General features: G+C 50.9%; 11 protein-coding genes across 11 annotated transcripts; 5 read left to right on the top strand and 6 right to left on the bottom strand.

The window, feature by feature from the left end:
* Window positions 1-171: 171 nt before the first annotated feature.
* MIND_00127700 (uncharacterized protein) lies at window positions 172-1647 on the top strand (the record flags this gene model as incomplete). The annotated part of the gene is made up of 10 exons (XM_037358209.1): window positions 172-266; window positions 314-386; window positions 438-487; window positions 537-560; window positions 613-785; window positions 833-1046; window positions 1093-1189; window positions 1237-1298; window positions 1354-1462; window positions 1516-1647. The coding sequence occupies exons 1-10, from the start codon at window positions 181-183 to the stop codon at window positions 1645-1647; spliced, it is 1020 nt and encodes a 339-aa protein (XP_037226119.1). The 5' UTR covers window positions 172-180.
* Window positions 1648-2037: 390 nt separating this feature from the next.
* Window positions 2038-3058, bottom strand: MIND_00127600 (uncharacterized protein; the record flags this gene model as incomplete). Its single annotated transcript, XM_037358208.1, has 4 exons — window positions 2038-2281; window positions 2327-2770; window positions 2818-2944; window positions 3001-3058. The coding sequence occupies 4 exons, from the start codon at window positions 3056-3058 to the stop codon at window positions 2038-2040; spliced, it is 873 nt and encodes a 290-aa protein (XP_037226118.1).
* Window positions 3059-3790: 732 nt separating this feature from the next.
* Window positions 3791-5088, bottom strand: MIND_00127500 (NmrA domain-containing protein; the record flags this gene model as incomplete). The annotated part of the gene is made up of 7 exons (XM_037358207.1): window positions 3791-3995; window positions 4045-4162; window positions 4210-4255; window positions 4303-4344; window positions 4395-4503; window positions 4557-4723; window positions 4771-5088. 7 exons carry the CDS (start codon window positions 5086-5088, stop codon window positions 3791-3793), a joined length of 1005 nt encoding a protein of 334 aa, XP_037226117.1.
* A 208-nt stretch (window positions 5089-5296) lies between these two features.
* MIND_00127400 (uncharacterized protein) lies at window positions 5297-6170 on the bottom strand (the record flags this gene model as incomplete). Its single annotated transcript, XM_037358206.1, has 5 exons — window positions 5984-6170; window positions 5931-5939; window positions 5787-5889; window positions 5705-5738; window positions 5297-5657 (listed from the first exon to the last, which is right to left on the bottom strand). The coding sequence occupies exons 1-5, from the start codon at window positions 5990-5992 to the stop codon at window positions 5297-5299; spliced, it is 516 nt and encodes a 171-aa protein (XP_037226116.1). The 5' UTR covers window positions 5993-6170.
* Window positions 6171-6707: 537 nt separating this feature from the next.
* On the top strand, window positions 6708-9328 carry MIND_00127300 (Sec2p domain-containing protein; the record flags this gene model as incomplete). The annotated part of the gene is made up of 2 exons (XM_037358205.1): window positions 6708-7552; window positions 7600-9328. The coding sequence occupies 2 exons, from the start codon at window positions 6708-6710 to the stop codon at window positions 9326-9328; spliced, it is 2574 nt and encodes an 857-aa protein (XP_037226115.1).
* Window positions 9329-9660: 332 nt separating this feature from the next.
* On the bottom strand, window positions 9661-12094 carry MIND_00127200 (uncharacterized protein; the record flags this gene model as incomplete). The annotated part of the gene is made up of 5 exons (XM_037358204.1): window positions 9661-9729; window positions 9780-10634; window positions 10687-10936; window positions 10984-11377; window positions 11434-12094. 5 exons carry the CDS (start codon window positions 12092-12094, stop codon window positions 9661-9663), a joined length of 2229 nt encoding a protein of 742 aa, XP_037226114.1.
* Window positions 12095-13122: 1028 nt separating this feature from the next.
* MIND_00127100 (L-glutamine D-fructose 6-phosphate amidotransferase) lies at window positions 13123-15843 on the top strand (the record flags this gene model as incomplete). The annotated part of the gene is made up of 6 exons (XM_037358203.1): window positions 13123-13137; window positions 13321-13491; window positions 13652-14300; window positions 14348-15350; window positions 15399-15460; window positions 15506-15843. 6 exons carry the CDS (start codon window positions 13123-13125, stop codon window positions 15841-15843), a joined length of 2238 nt encoding a protein of 745 aa, XP_037226113.1.
* A 395-nt stretch (window positions 15844-16238) lies between these two features.
* Window positions 16239-18203, top strand: MIND_00127000 (Amidase domain-containing protein; the record flags this gene model as incomplete). Its single annotated transcript, XM_037358202.1, has 5 exons — window positions 16239-16400; window positions 16447-17023; window positions 17071-17262; window positions 17314-17435; window positions 17484-18203. 5 exons carry the CDS (start codon window positions 16239-16241, stop codon window positions 18201-18203), a joined length of 1773 nt encoding a protein of 590 aa, XP_037226112.1.
* An 807-nt stretch (window positions 18204-19010) lies between these two features.
* Window positions 19011-20131, bottom strand: MIND_00126900 (Kinase-like protein; the record flags this gene model as incomplete). The annotated part of the gene is made up of 5 exons (XM_037358201.1): window positions 19011-19160; window positions 19217-19472; window positions 19521-19558; window positions 19615-19896; window positions 19955-20131. The coding sequence occupies 5 exons, from the start codon at window positions 20129-20131 to the stop codon at window positions 19011-19013; spliced, it is 903 nt and encodes a 300-aa protein (XP_037226111.1).
* Window positions 20132-20256: 125 nt separating this feature from the next.
* MIND_00126800 (Nudix hydrolase domain-containing protein) lies at window positions 20257-21238 on the bottom strand (the record flags this gene model as incomplete). The annotated part of the gene is made up of 5 exons (XM_037358200.1): window positions 20257-20376; window positions 20422-20526; window positions 20575-20865; window positions 20907-21081; window positions 21138-21238. The coding sequence occupies 5 exons, from the start codon at window positions 21236-21238 to the stop codon at window positions 20257-20259; spliced, it is 792 nt and encodes a 263-aa protein (XP_037226110.1).
* Window positions 21239-21465: 227 nt separating this feature from the next.
* Window positions 21466-21965, top strand: MIND_00126700 (uncharacterized protein; the record flags this gene model as incomplete). Its single annotated transcript, XM_037358199.1, has 4 exons — window positions 21466-21692; window positions 21736-21799; window positions 21854-21891; window positions 21938-21965. 4 exons carry the CDS (start codon window positions 21466-21468, stop codon window positions 21963-21965), a joined length of 357 nt encoding a protein of 118 aa, XP_037226109.1.
* Window positions 21966-24270: the final 2305 nt, after the last annotated feature.

Here is a 24270-nt window from a genome sequence, read left to right as displayed (position 1 = left end):
TCGTTCCCTGCGGTACCTTCAAGGTTTCGCCGTCTTCAACCCAAAATCACGTTAACTGTCGTTTCGTACGGCACGACGCATTTCTCGACCTCCATCGAGACAACAGCGCGGCAGCGCCCTAGATTTTCATTATAAAACCCTGGTTGGTCCTTCCGCCCCTCCCCGTTATTATTTCACGACATGCCTGACTGGTCCTCAAATGCAGAGATTCTCAAAGATAGCGGTATCTTTGTGAAGCTTCAGCATGCTCTACTGGGCCTCTATGCGTGCGTAGCCGCGGTTTTTTCCGTGGTTTGAAACTGACCTGGTCTAGTTGGGAGTGGTTCATTTCACTACCCTTCGATTGGGAGGTTATCACTGGGCGAAAAAGATTCCGATGGCCTCTGGTATGTGTGTAAAAACCTTGAATGTTTTACCCCATCTGAACTCGCCACCAGATATTCTACTTCGCGAATAGGTACCTCTTACTCGGTGCCCTGATTGGAATGTGTGTTTGATCCTTCCAACGCGGCCTTGGATCTACTCACACTATCCAGAGCCATTGGGTTCGATACCTTCGAGTAAGCGGGTGGCCTCAGACCATGCTCATCCTCTGAACGTGCTGGTTTGCAGAGAAATCAATTGCCAGTCATTATATACGTTCAACCAACTGGCCGGAGATGCTGCTGTTGGTTTTGCGAGTATCAACCTATCGCTACGGACCATTGCGATCTGGTCGCAGAACACTTATATCAAGGTCTTCCTGGTCGTGATCATCTTAGGCCACTGGAGCCTGATTCTTCAAGGTGGGGGGCGAATTGCAGTCAATATAAACCTCTGATCATTATTTCAGGTGTTCTTCTTGATGCGCAATGGTCCAACGAGCTCGGTACTTGTGTGATAAAAGACACCAACACGACCATCTTGGCAGCGACATTCACATACTCGATGGTTTTCGACCTGATTGTTTTCTGCCTCAACGCGTACAAGCTCGGTGTCCGACGACGCGGCAAGAGCAAGCTGACTAAAATGATTTTCAAGGACGGCTTACTTTTTTTCTTCATCGCGTTCGTTTCCGGCCCTGCGCTATGAGCTCGTGCTGATCTTGGATAGTTTCCTAGCCAACCTAATCGCGACAATCTTCATGTTCCTCAAGCTCAACCCCGTTATGAGTGTGGTCTTTAATGTTCCCGCCGCCATTGCATCCACCGTAAGCGCCGCTCGCAACAGTTTCTCAAGTTAACGACCGATGGAAAGATCGTTGCCACCCGCGCTGTGCGCCGCCTAACGAACTTCACTAGTCACGGCCCAGAGATGTAGTAAGTGCATTGGTCGTGGGATACTGCGCATTCGAATGGTGCTTACACATTCCAGTCAGCCTTCTGCTTCAAGTAGTGGCGCTGTAAGAAGCTACAGCGGTGCGCGGGGCCTGACACATACCGGTCGAGGAGGTTACAAGGGACAGCAAGGAGTGCATGTTCAGGTGGGTTGCCAATCCTCCTCAAAATTAGGAATCGATAAGATGGATACTGGTAGATGGAAACCTTTGTACGCGCAGAAGAAGGCTTCGGCAGTCCTACCAGCGAAAGCCCGATCGCTCTCAAACGACAAGCCGAACAGGGGAGCGTGGAGTACGATCTCGAGACGAAGGCGCCTGGGGCTTTCTGAGTTTTACGAAATTCACGACAAAAGATTCCAACCTCCAATTATTAATCGAATATTGGCTGTTGAGTCACAATACCCTAGAACCGGAAAACGGAACACTCTTTAACATTTGTAGAATATTATACATGTGGAATAACGAAGACAATAGTCTCCAGTAGAAACAAACACTCGTCCCGTAACTTTGAAACTCCTCGCCGTTGCAGAGTCAAAGGTCGATAGGCATGTAGCCGATTTTGATGATGTGGCATTTGCTTCGCTCGAAGAAATATGAATGTAGATCTTATCTAATCTTAACATTGGCAATCATACAACCCGCAACATCGGGTTCAAGTTTGGATACACAGAGCTAAGCTACATGAGAACCATCTTCCATTCCCCTCCCCGCTCTTGCACTCAAGCACAAGCGGCAGCAGCATTCCCCGCCTTCCTGGCAAGCGACACGAGTTTGAAGTCGTCGCCGCTGACCAACCCATTCTGCGCCTGTTCGGGGTCAATGAGGCTCCGTGCGGTGGTTTGGATGAAGTCAAGCTTCGTCTTGGCGGTCGCAAAGTCATTCGCAATCACAGCCGTGTTCGCATCGTCGACGGCCAGAACAAGGGTGTCGAAGGTCGCTGCTTTGGCTGCAGTTGCGCGGTCTCTGTTGAGGAGTCAACACAATATTGAGGACAGAGGAACGCCATACGGGTCGGGAGCAACAAGACCGACGTTCAGGATGAAGTTGGCAGTCTCGGAAAGCGAGCTGACGAGGTCTTTCAACTCATCCAAGTCACAATTTGCCTGGCGGTTACTGAAGGAGAGCTTGATTTTCTTCGGGGCGGAAGTCTTTGCTTTAGCCTTAGGGGGTTGGGCCGCGACTGGGGCCGCTGCCGCCGCTTGTCCAGGCGCGACACAGAGTGCTGCTGCTTCTGATGCGTCTTTCGCCAGATTACGGAGATCAAAGTCGTCTCCACTGACCAGCCCGTTTTGCGCGGCTTCAGGATCGATAAGACTACTCGCGGTGTCGCGGACAAAGTCCAGTTTCGTCTTGGCGGTGGCGAAATCGCCGCCTGCTGCAGCCGTCGTTGCATCGCCGACAGCGGCAACAAGCGTGTCAAAGGTCGCGGCCTTGGCTGGCGTGTTGCGGTCTCTGCTTGCACGTCAGTCGGAGAAGAGGTATACAGCGGAATGACCCACGGGTCGGGCGCAACAAGGCCGACATTGAGGATAAAGTTAGCTGTCTCAGAGACCTCTCCGATGAGCTTGGTAACAGCAGCCTGATCGCATGCTGCCTGACGAGTGACCTGTTGTCGAACAACAGGAGCTGCAGACAATCAGGACGCGTACTAGTAGTCAAACTAGACAAGTAAAATGGCCCACCAGCTAGAGAACCAGACGCAATCAAAGCGGCGAAAAGAAGACTAGCTTTGCTGAACATAGCGAAGAAAAATGCAAGAGGAGTTGGAAGAGGAAGAAGCTAGCTGAGGGCGAAACAAACTGACACCAGGTAAAGAATCAGGCTGAAGGTCGCTTCAAATTTATACTGGCCGCCTTGGACCCGAGTGGCCGGATTCGCGTTCACACGTGGAAAACGTTGAATAGTAGCTAGCGTCGATCTGGCAGCAAGCTAATGGGGACAACCATCGTCTTCGTCGTCGTCTGTTGCTTGATTGCAGCCGAGAACTTGAAGTCAAAGGAAAGCATCGAGTACGAGTATTTTGCATTTGGGATGGCTAAGCAGCTTGGACTTGCGGTTGCACAAATCGAAACCTGGCCTCGGCCCAACATGGAGTGGAAGAGAGAGTAGCTGGTATTAAAACTTCGCCGCCTGGGCTGGCTGGACTGTGATTTCCAGGTACGTGGTGATGACTTTCAGGATACTTCGAATTCTGCAGATTGTCGTCGTCGCAGATTGTCGTCGTTACTGGTCGGCCGTTGGCAATGACGATAGTATCAAGGAAATTGAAATTATTGAATGCGGGACTCCATGTCACGGTGACACTCGACCAGCAACGACCATGCATGATGCTAATTTTAGGTTTCGCACGTCTCATGCAATAAGCACAATGAGAATGCCTCCCAGCCGATGTACCACATTGACTGAGTACTTGGTTTAGTGCACTACTCGGGTACATAGGTTTCCAGTCTAATACAGTATAGTAATAATCCTTCAAAGTTTGCCCCGTAACAGTTGCCACAATGACACTTGGTTCCAGTTTTGCTCCTGCTCGACCAAACCATCTTTTCGCTCTGCTGCCCATGCCTCAAGCGAGTGCATCTCTGGACAAGCCTCCCTAGCTGCTTGGGCTTGCGCGATGACTTCAGGACATAATCCATTTTCTCGGGCATTGTGCATTCGTTCAAGATCCGCAAGCCTCGCTGAAGTTGAAGCAAAGACGTTCAGCATGGAGGAGTAAGGCTTACAGTTCTTGGGTGTGTACGTTCATCCAAATGATTGCGCTTGCGAGGATTACCGGAATCGTAGGCATTGCTCTTCCTGTTGCTCGCTTGTATTGCGCTTCTTGTTCACTCATCGTCAGAACTTGAGCGGGATGAGTAAGGGTTGGCAGGGTTGGGAAATCTTCTGACCTTGGTCAGAGATGGTTAGTATCTTGGCTTGATAATGCGAAGGGTTCTGCAAAGAATCAGAAATCGGCGACAAGTTCACCAAGTCGTAGATACACAGAACACGGCTGCAGCAACCCGGCCAATATCGTCCACTGCCTCGTACAAATCTGAGTTTTAGTTCAAAACGACACAGAAAGCACACGCACCACAATTCTATTTGTGGTGCCGGGCTTTAAGCCCGCCTTCAATACGCCGACTGTGATGGCCCCCAGCCAGCCGTCGTAGTTTTCCATGAAAAAGCCTGGACGAAGTAGCCTGATGTAGCGATGTGAAGCATATGTGGCATTTGTAAAGGAGCGATAACTTACGTCCAAGGCAAACCCTTCGTCCCAAGCTCCTTGACGTGTCGTTCAATTCGGACTTTTGCAACACGATCGAGCGTTTTCATGTCATCGTCGAAGTATTCGCCGCCCCGCTCGCTGGTGGACAAGATGAACGATGATACACCGAATTCAAAGGCAAGGTCGGCAAGTAGCTGGGTATGGTAAGAGTCACATAGTCAATAAGGCGGGTTGGTAGCACCTTTCCCTGCCTCTCTTCTGCGTCTGCATTGGCACCTAGGCCGGGGAATGCAAGCACACAGAATACTCCCCAGATCCCGTCTTCTTGTTTCGCATCTTCAAAAACCTTGCGAATGGTGGTTGGCGCATCGAGATCGCCTTCTACCACCTTAACCCGGTCGCCGTACGCGGTCGATAAGCGTTGGGCTGCAGAAGACGACACCGTTCTAGTAAGAGCAAAAATGCGAAACTCTGGTGGTCCATCTAGCCCCACGAGTGCTCGAATGAGAGCACGACCTTGATGTCCTGTTGCACCAGCGACGAGTATAGTTTTCGTCATCGCGCTGCGGGATGAAGGAGGGTTTCAATGTCCATTCACTGTCAGGCAGATCGGTGGTTGAGCGTGAGATTCTACAGATCGCTACAAAACTTGGTGCAAGAAAGCGGTGGTTCTATATCTCGAACTCAAGTCTCAATGGCACGGGTCGCATACAGTATGTACTTATACCAAATTCCGCGGATTGAAAATTATTGTTATCATCCAAGAATTATCGGGCTCGGGACACTAGTTTCCAAACGCGCAGTCCCAGGCTATTTTTCTTCCTCCTCTCTTCGCCTTTCTTCTTAGCACGGAGAGCGCGGACAAGATTGATCACAGTCGCATCCACTTCAAGCCCGGTCTTTGCAGACGTTTCGGTAAACGAGCAACCAAGCTCTTTGGCGAGCGCAACGCCGTCCTGATGGGGAACTTCGTGGTCTTGGGCAGGCCGGTCTATCTGGTTGGCAGCGAGTACGATGACAGGCTCGCGTGAGCTTGTTGCGCGGCGAATCTCTCGTAGGAATGCCACAGTGTCTTGAAAAGAATATGGCGAAGTAACATTGTACATCAGAATGAAGGCATCCGAGGTTCTAAGGGAGATGAAGCCAGTGAAGACATAAAATGATTGCTGGCGCACCGTAATAATGCTTCATGTTCGTCCTCCGTCTCAGCTAAGCAACTTTTCTAGTCCCAATAAATACATCTTATAGAATACTCACACTCCAGCTGGTATATATCCAGCAACGTAACGATAGTGGCTTGGTCGTCCACCGTGAGCTTCCGCGAGAAGGCTTGTTTCACTCCCAAAGGTTCGAGCTCATCCTGTGGAAAAAGTTTGAGATGTACAATTTGCGGTCATGCACCACCACCAACTAAACAAGAATAAGTCGGGTATCAGAACTCAGTCTGAACGCACCTTCGACATCGTCAAGAACAAACTGTACAGTAGTTTAGTGTTTATGTTCCAGGAACGCGAGTAAGAGTCTGACTGCAGAGATGAATCGTGTTTTGCCCACACCAAGGGCTCCGACAACGGCAATCGACCAAGCGTCAGGATCGGGAGCAGTGGTGGTCATGAGAGTTGTGGAGGATTCTCCCGGCATGACAGGGAGGAAGATTATGAAGGAACAGCGGCGTGGCAGCCACAAGTGAAGAAACCCAAATGGATAGGCGCCGGCCCCGGAATAATCATTGGACCAGTGCGATTGACGGAGACTGTTGCTTCACGCTAAGTCGACTCTTCGAGATACAGTATATGCATTCTTCGCGCGGCAGAGGTGCCAACTTTCAGGTCGGAGGGATGCTGGGGGATGGGGATCGGAAGCAAAATGGTCAACCCTGGGGTAAGTAAAAGTTTTTTTCTGGGTTGGTGTGACGAATGTGTCACACACCTGGCGGCTTGGCTTTTGACAGTGACGAAGACGCATCTATCAGTTGGGTTCCACGTCTAAGCAAACTTTGAGAAGGTACGGGCTTGGGAAACTCTGGCTTTCTTTCAGAGCACTCACCAACCGACTCAGACTGTTGCTTTTCAATTCAAGTCCTGAAGACTCCAACTTGACAACGTTCATTCGTTGAATCGGTGCGTCACCATTCGCTTGCACCACCCATGCTGAATGACAAGTAGCAGAGCAGCGACGATGTCGGAAACACCGAGAAGTCCTGCTCCAAGTATCAAGAGCGTTCACACCAAAGCAGGGAGCCATCAACTTCACGGGTCCGATGCCGACGCGCAAGAAATGCTCATTGCAACACTACGGTCTCAGATCCAAGACCTCTTTTCGCAAGTAACTCAACTCAACTCCAAGCTAGTCAAATCCTACGACCGCGTTTCCGACCTTGAAGACGACCTCCACGTTGCCGCTGCCCAAGGGCGACAGTCAACGCTGAAAATTTCACAACTGGAGCTCGAACGAACTCAGCATCTTTCTGCACTCAACACTGGGCTTTTGGTCGAGAAGTCGCAGGTCACAGCCGAGCTTACTCGGTTAATGGAGAAAGCGACCGAAGAGGCCGCTCAAAGAGGACAAGCGGAAACGGCCAAAGCAGACATTGAGAAGGATCTCGACGATCTCAGCGCGACTTTATTCGCTCAGGCGAATACTATGGTGGCCGAAGCTCGGTATGCCCAGTCACAAGCAGACCGACGCGTCGAGCAGGCTGAAACTGCACTGAAAGGAGCGGAGGAGATGGTTGGCATGATGCAACAACAAATGCAAACGTTACAAACGGAGAAAGATGATGCCGAGAAGAAAGCTCAAGATATGCGGGTCATTATGGGCAAGGGCAAATGGGTGGATCGTCGCAGTGGCAGCAGCGGTAGTTTGGCCAAAGAGACGCGACTTTTGAGCTCACATCTTCCCTATGAAGAGTTTTTACTCTTCGTTGCCCACTTGCGATCTGTCCATCCTTCCTCGCCAACACCACCCGCCATGACAACATTGTTAACCATGCCTTTTCTTGCTCGGCTTTCTTCTGAGGACTCGTATGTGTTGCGTTGAATATATGCCTCTTTGCTAATAACTGTCTCAGCGAACCAACTGTGAGACTGGACTTGGCTCCTTCTCTCAATTGGTTGTCTCGGCGTTCTGTCCTGGCGGCAATACATACAGGACAACTGACGATTGAGCCTATGTCATCAAGCGCTCTTTTGGCGGAATCGTCCACTTCTTCCAACATTCCTGGCCTCAACAGCAGCAATAACAATATTTCCTGTGCTCTCTGTGGAACACCAATATTTTCATTACCGGAACCGAGCATGCCATCTCGACCACCAACACATCCCTCTCTCAGTGGCGCTAATACGTGGTCAGCTTCTGTAATCAAGAAGACATTGTCCGGCTCACCGACTCCCCCTGCCCGTTCGATGTCGCGGCCAAATTCACAATCTGTTCAACCTTCCCCTGCCCAAATCCACGTTTTCCGAATCGCGGCTCCGTTACCACCGGCTCAACCCACTATACCGCCGACCCGCACCGCGAGTCCGTCACCATTTCTCCCCAATGTCGGCGGATCACGTAATGCTACTCCGAATTCACCTCCCCAGGCATCGACAGGGCTCGGTAACCCTCTCAGTGCACTCGCACAGTCCCAATCATCGCCCGTTTACCCTCTATGCACCTCGGGTTGGTGTCTTGGCCGTTTGCGCTCAACCTGCACACTTTGGGCATTTGTGCGGACAGACATTGTCAATCGGGTCTGGGAAGAAGAAGTCCCCACAATTCCCCAGCCTCCCACCAACGGGACTGCTCAAGCGCCCCCGCCAGTTCCCCCTCGGAGACGTGGATTATGGGGCATGGCAAGCAAGTTGGGGGAGCGGGCGGCGAGCTGGAGTGCTGATGCGAAAGAGAAAAAAAGCGATCCGGTCCCTCCACCAATGAATTCGGCATCTCCCAAGCCTGCTACGACTGCCCCACCACTTCCCAGAAGGAACGAAGGTCGAACGCGGAGAGGCACGGTGTCTCTGGGCTCTGGCGGGCCACCTACGTTGCCTCCTCGAGATGTCCCACCAGCAGTCGTCGAAGAACCCAAGGGTGAAGAACCAAAGGCTACCGCAACAATCATCGAAGAGGAGACGACTCCTGTTACGGTCGAGTCGGAAACAAAAGCAGAAGCCCCAGCGATCAGTGCTCTCAAGACTGAGGCAGTCCAAAAACGTCTCTCAGCTCATCAAGTGCCTTTACCAGATTCTCGACCAGGAACTCCAATCGATACAACCGCTGTTGGTGCCCCACCACCAATTCCAAGAAGAGCGGCAGGACGTCGACCAGTTCCGCCTCCGCCGGGAACTGTTAATGGAGATGTTACACCCAGAGCTGAGAGTCCAGCACCAGCCCCGACGGCAACATCGCCGCCCGCATCGCCACCTTCACCAGTAATGCTGACCGCTCCGTCAACTCCGAAAGAAGAAGCGCCTGCTCCAGTACTCACGCTGGGAGAGACACCCGAACAGGCCAAAGTTGATGATGTTGTACCACAAACTGAGAACACGGCCGTTGAAGGGTCTTTGCAGGAGAACAACAAACCGAGTGCCGAGATTCCACGCGTTGATTCTCCAACCAATGTGCCAGAGGTGCCTCCCAAGGCAGAAGGCAATGGACACGTCCAGGAAGAGCCCAAAGCCGAGGAAGAGCAGCACGCTGTGGACGGGGATGGGGAGGTCTATATCGGCGACGTCACGTGGGAGGAGCGCACGTGGAAAGAGCTGATCCGGCTGAGGGAAGATATGTTCTGGGCCCGCGTTGGCGGGATTCGTGGGTGAAAGGAATGAACGAAGCATATATCACGACTTGACGAACTTGGTTATCATCTACTCTATACGGCTGGTTAGATAACGTTAACATTATTGCTATTGCACGATACCTATTCAACAGGAATTATGGATCACTTGAAAGAAACACAAAGGACACAGCAGTGGCCTTGGTTCTACCGCAGCCAGTCAATGGCCCATCACGCATTTTCAACGTTCTCCGCTAACACTGGTTTGCTGCCAAATCACCCTGGGCACTGAGTATACACGTATATTCAAGTTTATAGATCATTGGGAGAGCTGCACAATCTTGGTACCGGTTCATCAGATAGGTATTCAGCGAGTCAAGGTTCAAATCGAAATATGTCCAGATATGGGCTGTTGTTTCGTGTCTTGTTGTCCCAATGCTTCCACTTTAAAAAGCGATCAGCGTTGAATCTCAGCCCACGCAAGAGCGACGTACACGAATACCGACGACACTATCTTCCGTCATCAGCACTTGGTCGAACCGGTACTTGTCCTCAGACAATGTCCGGACAAATCCCAGGTCAGACAATATGGGCACTGAAAACGGCAGCGAAGAAGGCTCTGGACGTGCTGAGCCGCCATTTCGGCTCGAGTGTTTGGTGTTGGAGGAATCAGAGCCGGGTTTCAGGCTGCTGGTAAGAGGGGGCTCTATCCAGATGCGGTCGTGGTTGGCGGAGATTTGTCTAGCCTTGTCGATGTTGCGAACGTTGAAGTCTAGGATGCGGAGTGACGAGTGACGGTCCCTTTTGTCGCCGGCGTCTTTATCAAGCAGAACTACGCGCTCTCCCATTACACTCCACTCGACGCATCCACTCGAGCGCTGAGGATCGAGCCAGCGGGAACATTTATGACCCCAGTTGGCCCATGCTACACTCTTAGCGGATGAGTGATGTGCAAGTCGGAACTGGCGCAGGAGTCGGCGCGAGATGACAAGAGCAAAAAGCGGCGCATCGACAGCCTTGTCAATCGGTCCGATTTCCATTAGGACGAGGATCAAGCCTTCTGTAAGCATGGGCACGAAATAGCAATGGGGAGGAACAGAGAGCGGTGCCGAACTGGTCGGCTGCGCATTCATTTGAACACTTTCCGGTACAATAGCATACCCCGCGCGAAGTTCGGGGAGTTTGAACGAGACTTTGACAAGGTTGTTCAAGTCGGCTGGCCAACTGCCATTGTCAGAATCTGAGTTTGGAAGCCAGATAATGTCTAAACTGCCCAGATCGGCATTGAATGTCATGAGCTGTTTTGAGCTAATGAAAGTGACTTTTGGGCCTCCAATGCGGCCAGGACCCTGCCAAATGCATTTTAAGAACGATTACAAATTCATAATGGGCTATCCTCACACAAAGATGAGTTCCAAGCTTCCAGTCGTACAGCGTCAACCCAAAATCGTTGCGGTCTTGATAATAAAACGAGATGGCAAGAATATTATCACAAACAAACAGAGAGATAGCACCCGAGATAGGAGCAAGTTCATCCGACGGCAGTTGAACGAAGAATGTATCGTGGGTTGCGAGGGCGTGACCTTTTTGGCCTGATGTGTAAGTCCAACATTGCACTTGGAACTGGCATTCAGGATCCTTAGAGAGATTTCTGTTCACGGTCACAGGTTATCAAGGGGGAAACGTAGGCCGACAAACCGATTAAGCACGAGCAACAGGTCGTATTGGGCTATTTGTACCGCAAAATCGAGCATTGATTCCCCAAGATTAATAGTTTGAGGTTTGTAGTCCATCGTCTTGAATGTGGATAGCTGCAGGGCGTGAAGCTGAGTTATAGGTCGTTCACAGTCTGATCGAGAAGTTGCGAGAAAAAGATCTGGCCCAATCGAAAAAAAATCGCCGAAACTTTCTTCTGCAGATAAATTGAGTCGATGACGGGAGTGGGGCATGAGCTCCATGAAGTTTTTTTGACGACGAGAAAACTTCGCATATACCTCCTCACGGGTCAAAGACGCTGTCCTCGGTTTGTTTTCAATCATATTCGCATCTTGGATTACTTGTTCCGATACCGGTTCTGATATGGGCTCAGATGCTAAAAGACGAGTAACGTTCATGAACTTGGATACGGAAATGTCGGATGGCACCCACAAGGTGTTGCCAGTGGACCACGGGCGGGGGAGTCGAAGCTGGGCGCCGCTGATTTGGGTTGGGCCGGTTGGCCTTGGGGTATGGTTGTCGCATTTTCTGTCTTTGGCGAAGGCGATTGGACCTTTTGTGTATGGCCTTCTAATCGTGGCCTTTTGGTGGGTGGCGGTGAACTACTGAGAGGTGGACGTTCATGTTCAAGTTGATCGTCTAGGACATTTATCGTCAACAGTTTGGAGGACTCGTGGGGAGAGCTACTCAATTGAGACGCCTCATCCTGGTTCTGTTGCTCTTGGGGTACGACCTTGTGTGTGCCAGAGAAAAGCTGGTTTACGCTCTCCTGAAGTTGGCGACGGGTTTCGTCAACGGCGGTTAATTGCGATCGCAAGTCTCGTATTTCCTTGTCAGCTTGATTTAATCTGACCTCCCGACCTTCTAACAACGCTTTATAGACAGAGAGTTCAGCTCGTAACTGCTGGACATCTCGCTCTGCTGCAACACGGCGTTGTCGCTCACTAGCTGTTGATCTCTGGGCATCGGTGAGTCGCTCATGGATAGACTTGAACTCTGCTTTGGCTAGTGTGGCCACCGAGTTTGTGATTTTGCGAGTAAAAGCATCTGTAAAGACTGCGACATCGTCATCGTCAACAACAACTGAGGCCATGCGTTCGTCACACAGTCACAGTAACCATAACCACGTGCATGGTTTGCCCTTACCAGTGTGAGATCACACCAAGATCGCACCAAGTATCAGCACCATGAGCAATAGCCTGAGGCAAGGGCCTAGTGTTCCAACTAATTGTCCTTTTGACAGGCTGAGGCTTTTGTTCTTTCATCGAAGCATCCGAGTCGGCCCACCGATACCCGGGCCGTCGATCGCGAGCAGACAGTAAAGCAAACGCTGGCAAGGTCTCTGCTTGAACCATCCCTAGCGCAGCTCTTTGCCTCTTAATAGTGAATTTTTGACCGGCATAAGATTTTGCGGTCTGTACTAATTACAACTCTAATGTTTGTGTCGGACGCTGGAAAGAACTTAAATCCACAACCAAGTTCAATCCCCCGATCCAACCCAAAAGCTTGACCCAGCAGCCAGGGGGCACCTGGCAGATTAATCCAAGAAGTTGAAGATCAAAAGTAAGGGAATAGATATCTTACAAGTTGTACTTTTTGGTTGACTTGCACAAGGATTCAGAAACAGATTCGCCGCAGCTCGGTATCCCGAGTTCTGCATCAATTTGGTCTGTCCAGGATATCCTGACAGCTCCGGTAGGTTGATGGTCGAAGATGTTCCTAATGAAACAGCAGGAGACGACGGTGAAAAAATATGTGAGACGCTGTAGGACGGGACGCTGGCGACTACCGCAGCGCCGCTCTCTCTGTGATCCGTTCACATTGTTGTTGCAACTTGTTAATGCGGAAGTAGAACAGAATTCTAAATTTCTTAACTCTTTTTCCAAGAGGAGCGAGCCAAGGGTAAGCACAGAGGGGAGAATAAAGGGAGTATCAGCTTGTCAATGTTTGCAATGGAATTTAGCATCGAACCGTAAAACGCCAAGACACAGAGGAGACAACGCAGGTTTCGGTAGCAAAGAGCGGCGATGGGCGCTGGTTGCCAGTCCAGCTGCCAGCATTGAATAATGTACTAAGGATGCACGTTCGCGACGAGATTGAAGTTTATCACAGCGGAGTAAAATGTTTCCATTGTCGGTCAGTTTGGACCGTTGTGCGATAGATAATGATGCGCTCCTGAGTTGCCTGAGAGTCTGCTGTGCTTGGGCAGTACATGAAACGCAGTTCGCCGCGTTGAAGTCGGTTTTTGTGTCAAGCCGAGACGGAGGCTGTGTCGTGTGCGTGACGTGAAGCGACAGAATTGGGTGACCTCATTTAAAGCCGCGACAACGCCTGCATTCCTCTCTTCTCTCCTTCTTCACCACCGACCCAGGTCCCGCTTTGCCTCATTCTACACGCTCTGCTCGTCTCACCAAACCCACTACAGCTTTAAACTCACATTCCGACGCGATGTGTGGCATCTTTGGTTACTGCAACTACCTCAGGGAGAAGGTGCGCATTTACCATCTACTGCTCACACTGAGCGAGTTGGAGACGGGTCGCGACTAGTCTTGACGCACGTACCCTCCGGATTTCCGGGTTACGGCCATTAGACCCCTCGCTCTATCATTGTCCCTGACCTTTTCTCGCTTGCTAACACGTGTATTTGCAGCGCCGTGAAGAAGTCCTTGAAGTCCTTGTCGCAGGACTCGCCCGTGAAGAGTACCGCGGATATGATTCGGCTGGTCTCAGCGTTGATGGGGACAAACCTGGCGAGGTCATCTACTTCAAGGAAGTGGGCAAGGTTGCTGGCCTTCGCAAGAAGATCGCAGCCAGCTCGGTCGACATGAACAAGACATTCATCTCGCAGGTCTCCATCGCTCACACTCGATGGGCTACTCATGGTGCCCCTTCCGAGCGCAATTGCCATCCCGTCCGCTCTGATGACAAGAACGAGTTTTGCCTCGTTCACAACGGTATCGTCACCAACAACGCAGAACTTCGACTGGTCCTCCAGAAGCGTGGATTCGTATTCGAAACCGACACAGACACTGAAGCGGTCGCCAAGCTTACCAAGTACATTTGGGACTCGCAACCAGCCAATAAACGCCTCACCTTCACTGAACTCATCAAGGCCGTTCTCAAGGAACTCGAGGGATCATTTGCATTCGTCTTTAAATCGACGCATTTCCCGAACGAGATCGTTACTGCTCGTCGTGGTTCACCGCTTCTCATTGGTGTCAAGACCGATAAGAAATTAAAGGTCGACTTCGTAGATGTCGAGTTCGCTGGTCAGGAGAACGAGGGCAAGGTCGAAGCTAGTGCGTCAATCAACTATTAGAAACAACCGGAACTAACAGAGCCCTAGTCCCCACCTCCCCAGCTTCTCTTCTTGTGCCGCCAACGAGCTCCAAGGTCATGCGCACTCAATCGCGCGCCTTTATGTCTGAGGATGGCCTTCCCCAACCCATCGAGTTCTACATTGCTTCTGATGCTGCCGCCGTCGTCGAGCACACTAAGCGTGTTCTCTATCTCGAAGATGACGACATCGCTCACATTGCCGAAGGCGAACTCCACATCCACCGTCTCCGTCGTAAGGAAGATGGTGACCAAACCCCTGGTCAAATCGCCTCAACCCGTACCATCGAGACTCTGGAGCTCGAAATCGCTGCGCTTATGAAGGGCAAATTCGACACTTTCATGCAAAAGGAAATCTACGAGCAACCGGAATCTGTGGTTAACACGATGCGTGGCCGAGTCAACTTCGACTCCAACAAAATTACCCTGGGAGGGCTCAGGGCATATCTTCCTATCATGCGTCGTTGCCGTCGTATGGTTTTCATTGCATGTGGAACGAGTTATCACTCGTGCCTGGCAACACGGGCTATCTTTGAGGAGTTGACGGAAATTCCAGTGAGCGTTGAGCTTGCCAGCGACTTTTTGGACCGCAAAACACCCATTTTCCGTGATGATGTCTGCATCTTCCTCAGCCAAAGTGGTGAAACTGCTGATACGATCTTGGCTCTTCGCTATTCCCTTGAACGCGGCGCCCTCTGTGTTGGTGTCGTCAACACCGTCGGCTCGACCCTTTCGCGCGAGACCCATTGCGGGGTCCATATTAACGCCGGTCCTGAAGTAGGTGTTGCCTCAACAAAGGCATATACCTCGCAATACATTGCCCTTCTGCTTATGGCTCTTCAACTGTCCGAAGATCGCATTTCATTCTCCGAGCGTCGCAACCAAATCATCGAGGGTCTTCATGCACTTCCTGCGCAAATCAAGACAGTGCTTGAACAAGACGAGCAGCTCCAGCAACTTGCAACTACGATGGCGAACAACAAGAGTTTGTTGCTCATGGGACGTGGCTATCAGTTCGTCTATCTGCGACACACATAAAGCGTTTGCTAATCACCTTATAGACATGCGACATGCCTCGAAGGTGCCCTCAAGATCAAGGAAATCAGCTACATGCATTCTGAGGGTGGGTCATTTCGGCTGTTTCCAACACTTTTCTGAGTTTGTTCAGGTATTCTTGCTGGTGAACTTAAGCATGGCCCTCTCGCACTCGTCGACGAAAATATGCCTGTTATCATCATCATGACCCAGGACTCCTTATACCCCAAAGTCCAGTCTGCGTTTGCCCAGATCACTGCCCGCAAAGCACAACCCATCATTCTCTGCAACACGGGCGACGAGAGCATCTCAAAAGACGCCAAAACGATCCGGGTGCCCAAGACCATCGACTGTTTGCAGGGCTTGCTCAACATTATCCCCTTGCAGCTGTTGAGCTACCATTTGGCGGTGAAGAACGGCTGTGATGTCGACTTCCCGCGAAACTTGGCGAAGAGTGTCACTGTAGAGTAAAGGAAGGGAATGGGATGGACTTTTTTTGAGCAGCGTGGAAAAATTAGTGTACTTTACTTGCATTCTGTGTCGAGAATGCGCGGACTGGTTATCGCTGTTATAAGTAACGAACGTTTTGTGGTAGTGTAGTCGATACCGAAAGAGTTGATTTGTGAAAGAGTTGATTTGTGACATCGTGCGTGAACCGTTTTCTCCCTTGCTCCCAAGTGTTTTCTGCCAACACTGTTCAACAGTCGCTCAACACGGTAAAAATAACCATCTCCGAGGAAGAGGCAACATAATCGTGATCCCCTTCCCGCCCTGTGGACTGCGCTTCATGACAACTACACAAACAGGTGCCGCCGAGATATAAACACTGTTCGTTCCCAGCGTCCAGTTTCTATATTTTCTCCTGAATGCTTACTAGCATATTTCTGGCGACGAGTGTCGCTATCCTCTCCTTTTTAACGCCCCTCCAAGTTTACGCAGCAACCCTTCCCGACCTTTATGAGGCCACAATCGCCGACTTGCAAGCCGGACTCGATGCAAAGGCCTTCACGAGCGTAGACCTGGTCACTGTGAGTTTTCGTCAGCATCTTCTCCTGGCACTAAACTGTTGTCAAGGCCTACATTGCGCGAATAAAAGAGGTCAACAGCGAACTTCATGCTGTCATCGAGATCAGTCCCACTGCACTGGCGCTCGCAGCGGCGCTCGACTCCCAGCGGAGCCAGGGAAAGAAGATTGGCCCATTTCACGGAATTCCAATCCTTGTCAAGGACAACATTGCGACACGGTTCGAGGATGGAATGAATACCACCGCGGGATCATATGCCCTCCTCAACAGCGTTGTCCCAGGCGACTCGACTGTCGTTGCGAAGTTGCGCGCTGCTGGCGCCATTATTTTGGGCAAGACCAACATGTCAGAGTGGGCTGCTTTCGGACCGATGGCGCCGGCGGGCTGGTCGGGGCGCGGGGGGCTGACGACCAATGCGTATTATCCGAAGGGAAATGCATGTGGTAGTAGCAGCGGGTCTGGTGTTGCTGCGTCGATTGGACTGGCTGCTGCTACTCTTGGGACCGAAACTGCGGGGAGCATCACGTGTCCCGCGAGCGCGAATAATGTGGTTGGAGTCAAGGCCACCGTTGGGTTGACATCGCGGTCAGGCGTGGTCCCGATTTCGCAGCATCAGGATACAGTCGGTGCGGTTTTCTTGTGTTGATTTCTTCTCAAGTGAATGTTTTTGTAGGACCCCTTGCTCGCACCGTCACCGATGCTGCGCTTATCCTCAACGCCATTGCTGGAAAAGACTCGGCCGACAACTACACGTCCGCTCAGCCTTCCGCAGTGCCTGACTATACAAAAGCTTTGACCAAAGATGCTCTGAAAGGCGCGCGGATTGGTGTACCTCGTGCAGTATTTCTCGATCCAAAAACCGCACGTGAGTCGAGTATTCTTCAACTTCATACGTAGCTGAATGGTACATTCCCAGCACTTGTCGGACCCGACGAATTCAAGGCTGCACTGGAAACTATGAAAGGCCTTGGCGCGGTCATCACAGACCCTGCCAACGTTGCTTCTGCTGAAGACAGTCTTTTCCGCTCTGGAGCTGATGTAAATTTGCGTCTTTTCACAAAACATCAAACACTTACTTCCCTCCAGATAGTTCTCCACACAGATCTCCGGTTCGATATACAAGCCTACCTCGCCACTCTCAAAGAGATACCAACCAATGTACATAACATCCAGGACATCATGGCCTTCAACGACGCCCACAAGGATCTGGAAGAGCCGCGACTCGATGCCTACGTCGAATGGAACCTTCATTTCGAGATTGGCAAAAACCTGGAACGGGACAGCAACTACACCGCTGCCCTTGCAACCGATTTATCAATTGGCGTGACCAAAGGCATAGACGCCACGCTCAAAGAGCACAGCCTGGACGCCCTCGTTTTGCCGCTCTCCTCGACGATGTACGTGTTGGCGGGTATGGCTGGCTCCCCGATCGTCACCGTCCCCCTCGGTTTCCAGGCCAACACCACCAAACCAGCGGATGCAGGCGGCAAGGATGAGCCGCTGGAGACAGCGCCCAACATGCCATTTGGCCTGATGTTTGTGGGCGCTGCCTGGAGCGAGAGCAAGCTGCTTGCGTATGCATATGCTTACGAGCAGGCAACAAATACGCGGTTGAAGCAGCGCGCGTATGACAAGGCCACGCCAAAGACGCAACTGGTCGATGTGGTGGGGAAAAGTGTGGCTGGATCGCAGTCTGGCTCTGCCGGAAATCCTGGACCGACGCACAGTTGGGGACAGAGGCGGGCTAGACTGGACTGGGTTTTGTTTGCTGGGTTTACTAGTACTTTGATTTTCTCATTAACTTGAACCGCAATAATATACTACACTCAATTTCACTCAATATCTGAGTCTATCTGTGGAAACTGTAATTCAATGTGGACATGTACACTAGCTCACAGAGGTATGCAGGCTTCATTCATTATCTCTTCTTACGAATCCGAATCCCAAGAATGTAGCCCATTCGGGACTCAGGCTATCCCCATGCTGCTGGGCCTGTGAGTGCTTGAAAACGACCAAAGAATGTTCAACCCACAGGAATAAAGTCATGGCGGAGTGGGACCGAGTCAGCGGTCAAAAGGCACTGCAACTCTTCGACCATGTTTGCTGCGGACAGTGCGCCGTCCTTTTTCATTCGTTCTCAGGGTGACAATTGGAAGGCATAATTCTGTAGATATACTAAGTGTTTGGTGAAAGCTTCTGGTTCATGCAAGAGAACAAACTGAGTGGAGAATGTCGATCGTCGCTGCCAGACTTTGGATGTCTTTCGAAAACAAGCTAAGCCTGGTGTCGTTGTCCCACTGGGTGCAAAGCTTGTGGCAGAGGGCAAATACAAATGGAACGAAGTTCGTTGTTCGTGCCAGAAACTGATCGTCTCGGCCTCTGGCAGCCGGCATATTGTGGCATTATTTCCTGGCCAAATGCTAGGTTGTTTCATCGCACAATCTGCGTTGTCGTGGCATCCGGCATCATTGACCACATCGCAATCGTTCACTGCGGCCAGGCTCGGAACGACGGAGTTCGTGCGGCACGCCGGAGGCCCGGAGCTACCACTTCAAGTTATTGTACACGTGCATAGACACATCATGATTGTTCTACGCTCTGAATTCAACCCACCTACAAGACAAACCCATGGCGAAGTGCAACTGGGTTGCCTTCCAAGAGTTTCTCCACCTCTTTGACGACGCTCTTCGCAGATAATTCTTCATCGTGATCCATCATCCGATCAGTCAGTTTTGTGAGGAGCGGCAATGAATTTCTGTAATTCTGACATATATAGTCAGTGAGTAATCTGAGTTTTGGGTCAACGAAAGAGTGCAGACCGTGTGGAGGACATCAATCATGTGCCCCAATTGTCGGACATCCTGCAAAAACATGGCATTGGCTCCATCCCCAGGCATGACAATCTTGGCCGCACTGAAATCTGCGAGATAGCACAGTGGTTTGAGGCTAGAGCGCCCACGAGCATCGACTTTGATTGGCCTTGTAAACTCGGCGTTGCAGTCGTTTCTTATAAAGTGGAAGCCGTCAGGGACCAGCTTTGACCGATCCTCAACTAAGTTTCTAAGATGCACATTGCTTATTCATGTCAGTGAGAGGATGGGCAACTCTTGTGTCAAGACGTACCCTTGCGCGACACGATGGCGGTGCATGAATTCGAGTCCCTGGCAAAATAATCTCACCGTTAACTTCTTGAATCGATACACTTATCATTCATTACCTGTGTTATTTGAAGGACAGCATTCAAGAGCTCAGTCGATGTCGTGAAATATGGCTTGTCCTCGATGTGTCCACAGAACGGCATGACAAGGATATGACCACCGTCGTCGCAGGGAACGACATCGAGGAGCGGGATGATATGATTGACCTCTCCTTCATTGGTAACGTAGTGCAGATGCTTCAGTATTTCGATTTCCGTGTCGGTCGCAAATTTGAGAACAACTTGCTTTGGTAAATCAGCACGGCCAATGACCAACGCGTCGTTTGTGTCTCCAGGCTCATCCTATGAATCAAGAGACATATAAGCACAACAGGGAAGCTGGTCGTGCGTCAGTACGCACTTCCAACTCCATCGCATCTTCTGCGCTCGGATATTTGTCGGTTGTCCAAGTGGGTTTCCATTTGGGATGGTATCTTTTACGCAGTCGGAAACCCTTGCTGAGGAGTGATTCATAGGTGTCTCGCCACCGCACCTCTTCGGTGGTGAGGATTTTAGATGGACGGGGAACGACTGCCATCGCAGCTTCTACCTAAATATAGCCTTTGATGCACTCGTTACTTGCTCTCTCATGTCGACTCCCAGGGTGGCAGCCTTCATAGGTGCACGGAATGTCTAGGATTAGTTTATGCAGATAGCACATTTCTACGAAGCTGACTCGGGGAATCCCAAGATTTCGCAATACGCCGCAAATCCTCGCGGTTGACCCTCTGCCCAGCGTTCGTAACTGGTTGCACGACCAAAAGCGACTTCCGCCACAAGAATCTGGGTCTGGTGAGAATTTTCTTCAGAACAAGACGATAAACTCACCAAAATGTCCGCAGTAAGGCCTTTGATTGGCGATGCGATACTCCGAAAACGATGCATTCGATACAGCGCATCGTTGAGCAAAGGTACGGTCGAGACTGAGGTGTTCTAGGATTCCCGTTTAAAGCTCGTATGGATAACACGAGGAAAACTGACGTGGAATTCCGTGTCATATATCCAATCCTCTCCACCAGACTCGACGAGATTCTCCTTCGCAGCAAGATGTGGGTCCAGTATTGCTTCTAGCGGATGACTGAAAATAGCGGCAACCTCTTCTTCTGACGCCGTAAGTGTTGTTATCAACGCTGGCTCTGTCAAGAGCGCAATGACAGGAGTAACGACAAGTTTGTGGAGAGAGATGAAGGGGGCGGTCGATGCGAGAACATGGATATGAGGTGAACTGAGTGGGAGCGCGACTTCCTCATGAGCTTCGCGAAACTTGATCTCCTATGAGCCTTCAGGTAAACAGTTGTCAGTCGACCACATACCGCCGTTTGAACGAGGTCGACGTCGGTGTCGTCAGCTCTGCCACCAGGGAATGCCGTTTGGCCGGCATGAGTTCGCAGAGCTTTAGAACGTGTGGTTAAAAGCACCCGCAGTTGCCCGGACTCCTCATAGAGAAGAACCAAGACCGCTGCTAATCGTTTCCGAGGAAACGAAGAACTGAGGTCGGATAAGTATAAGCAGCTGGCTTGCGGCGGGGGGAGTGACTGACGAACAGATCGTGCGGCCGCCACTCGTGTGCTAGCAGACGTTCTATAGATGCGCGAGAGGTTGGGGAGAGCTTAGCGAGCTGTTCGGAGATGGGAGTTGTGGACATGATGTGAGTTGTCTCGTGACTTCAACCCCAGTGAAAAGTCGAGGGAATCTGAGGTGATCAAATGAGAAGAAATGTATCAGTCGTGATTTTCAGTAATAATTTGAGATGATCGATACTGCTGTCAGAATTTTCTTCAGTCTATCTCATATCTTCTCCCAAGTGTGAGGGCTGCATATTGGCTGCATCCCGAGAGCCGAATCAGCCAAATCCTGTGTGACTGCATCAAAATGCCAGTGACACTGGCACGACAGTTTTTCGTATCCTCCTCTCCACCACCATGCCGCTTTGGAAACAGCAAACCAACCTCTCCACCGACACATTGCCTTGGGCACAGCCCCTTGCTTTCTAGAAACCTCCACAGCTCTACACTCTCCAGTCCCGCTCCGCATTGCCAGCGCACCCTATGTGGCGACAACCTCATTCAAGCCAGCTCGCCTCCAGTTCTCCAGCTTGGGTATGTGGTCATCTGTGGCTGGTGCTGATACTAACACAACCAGAGCAACACCAGTGGATAGAGCAATGCCACAGCCGGAGGTCATGCTGTCTGTCGAGTCGCGCCTGGTGTGTTGCATTCATTTCTCCTCACTGTCCTCACATCTGATATGTGCATCGAAGCTTCGAACATCCATTGCTTACTCTCAACCTGACAACATGTATGTACCCCACTTCCATTAGACATTTCAAGCTAACATCTTTTAGTGATAATTTCTTGCAGGCCGGCCTATAGCACTGCCTTCCAGGGACCAGGGAGACTGTGACGACCGCCTGTCGTCACTGGCACCGTGACCAACTCTGTGCTGCGTACCTGATGGTGACGGAGATAGAGAGAGACCTGTGAGGGCTGCGACGACACACACACTTGCCATCATTCTTGCTTGTGTTTCAGTTGGGGGCCTGGGGCGGCAATGGGGCTGCCAAGTAGCAGTGGCTTTTCTTACTTTTGTAGTCTACTATGTATTATGCTAGTCAGTGTTATCCAATCCATCCCATTTTGTCAACCCAAATAGCCTCTTTCCATCCCAATTTGTTACGCTTGCCTTGACATGAGTGACGTTCCATTTGATGTGATGCTCATCTCATCTCAAAACTCAGCAAAAATTAACGGCAAATTTGGCACAATAGTGAAGGTGCGAGTTTATATGAGCAACTGTCTATCTCTCTCACATAATCTCTAAGGATTCCTCCTAATCTCACCGACTTCTCACTGGGCTTCAACTCCCTTGTTCAACAACTCCAAACTGGTCCATCCTCTACGACTGATTCCACTGGTATCAAGGAACTGTGACTCTGTGCGCCTGATCATGAAGCATACGAACTTTGATGTTGCAACTCGAACCTGCATTTGCTCTAACTGCAGTCGGGGGTAATTATGGCGTTAGTTGACGCGCAACTTCGTTTTTGTATTCAGTTTTGATTGACGGTGCTTGCAGGGGCTAGCTTGGGGCCAGCTCGGGGAATGGTGGGAGCATCCACCGGCCCTTCCATACGCCCATGAGAATGCTTACAGGCAGACTGACGCTCGCCATTTCCCCCTCCCGAATCAGAGGCTCCTGCCGGATGGGTGTAACCCACGCAAACCAGCCTAGCGTCGTGATATACCCGACATAGCGGCACGCCGGACTGCTGCAGCCCATTCGTTGGCTATTTCTCGGCTCCGTAAGACGGTAAGACGAGCGGTATCGCTTGTATGAACGACACGGCGTTGGCAAAGCCACGCTATGACCATGTCCTTTCTCGGGTGGAAGAGTCTAAGAGAGGCGAGTGTTGTCAACACTCTCTCCATTGAAAACCCTGGTCCAGGCTTCAACAATGGAACGCGGCGTCGAGTTCGTCATGGTCGGGATGCTCACTGATATCCCACTACGCTGAGGTGGACGCACTACGTGGTGATAGAGAGTGAGAATCTGGTGTGGATGCATTTCTCGCGCGGGGCAAAGGAGTGGGAGGCGATGCGCCAAATGGGGAGGGTAATTTTCTTGTGACAATTTCACTATGCAAACTGCTACTCTCCGTATCCATGTGAATCCCTTCGAACAGAGCAGGGTAAATTACGAGTTTACGATGTTGTGGTCCTTTCAAAGTTTGCGTGACATATGTGACCAGGATTTGAGAGAACGTCGAGGATGCAAGCTCTCGAGGACTGTGAGCGACGAAGGGCGGATGAACGCCAGGAACTCTTGGACGCCTTACCCGTAGGTAAATGTCATCGCCTGAATCAAAGGTCTCATCACACCTGTTTCAGTCGCGACCCTCGCCAAGGAACAATTTAGACGCACTCACTGTTGACCAGTCCCAGCTTTTGAAACTCGACCCAGATGACATCTATCCGCGCACGCTTCCAACTCTTGCAACCACAGAACTCTACGGCAGCATGACCACTACCGAGATCGATGATGAAAGAAAACACGACGAAGAATACTGTCGCAAACACTTCGATAACCATGTCACTTCATCTAGTCTTCCTGTGATTTTGGAGAAACTAGGTGGGACTGCGTTCCTAAACAAATTTAATGCTCTCAAGGACAGGGCTTGGAGAACACTGCAAGATCTGGGGCCTCAGCTCGAAGAAGACCTTAGAAAGCGCATCTTAGAAGGGTTTGCAGCTGAATCCAATTCTTCAGGAACCCAACCACTGGAGATTTATATAAACAATTGTTACTGGTTATCCGCTCTGGCAAGAGTATGCTTGTCTCGTCTTGGGTTCAGAACTCCGCTAATAGTATACAGATTGCCCTTCCGGAATCTTTCCGGTGCCAGTCAGAAGTATTGGAGTTCGTACCAGGTCTGGGGGACCACTTTCCACCGCAATGGGGCCACTACGAGAAAAGGCGCAAATATGGTGCAGCACTTTGTCCTACCGCCGTCAACTCCATGATATCCAATGTCCTCGTGAACGTCGAATACACACCAACCAATGCCCCATCCTACACACACAACCCTCTGATTGGCACTTCAGTTGAGATAGCCAAATATCAACAGGCAATCACCAATGCCGCGGATTTGTTGTCGAGGCAAGGCAATCGGCTCTACAT

The sequence above is a fragment of the Mycena indigotica genome (genome assembly GCF_014461135.1).
Source record: "Mycena indigotica strain 171206Taipei chromosome Unknown Mind.scaff0001, whole genome shotgun sequence".
Taxonomy (NCBI): Eukaryota; Fungi; Basidiomycota; class Agaricomycetes; order Agaricales; family Mycenaceae; genus Mycena; species Mycena indigotica.
Note: the sequence above shows the minus strand (reverse complement) of the source record. Positions and strands in the feature narration are given on the sequence as shown.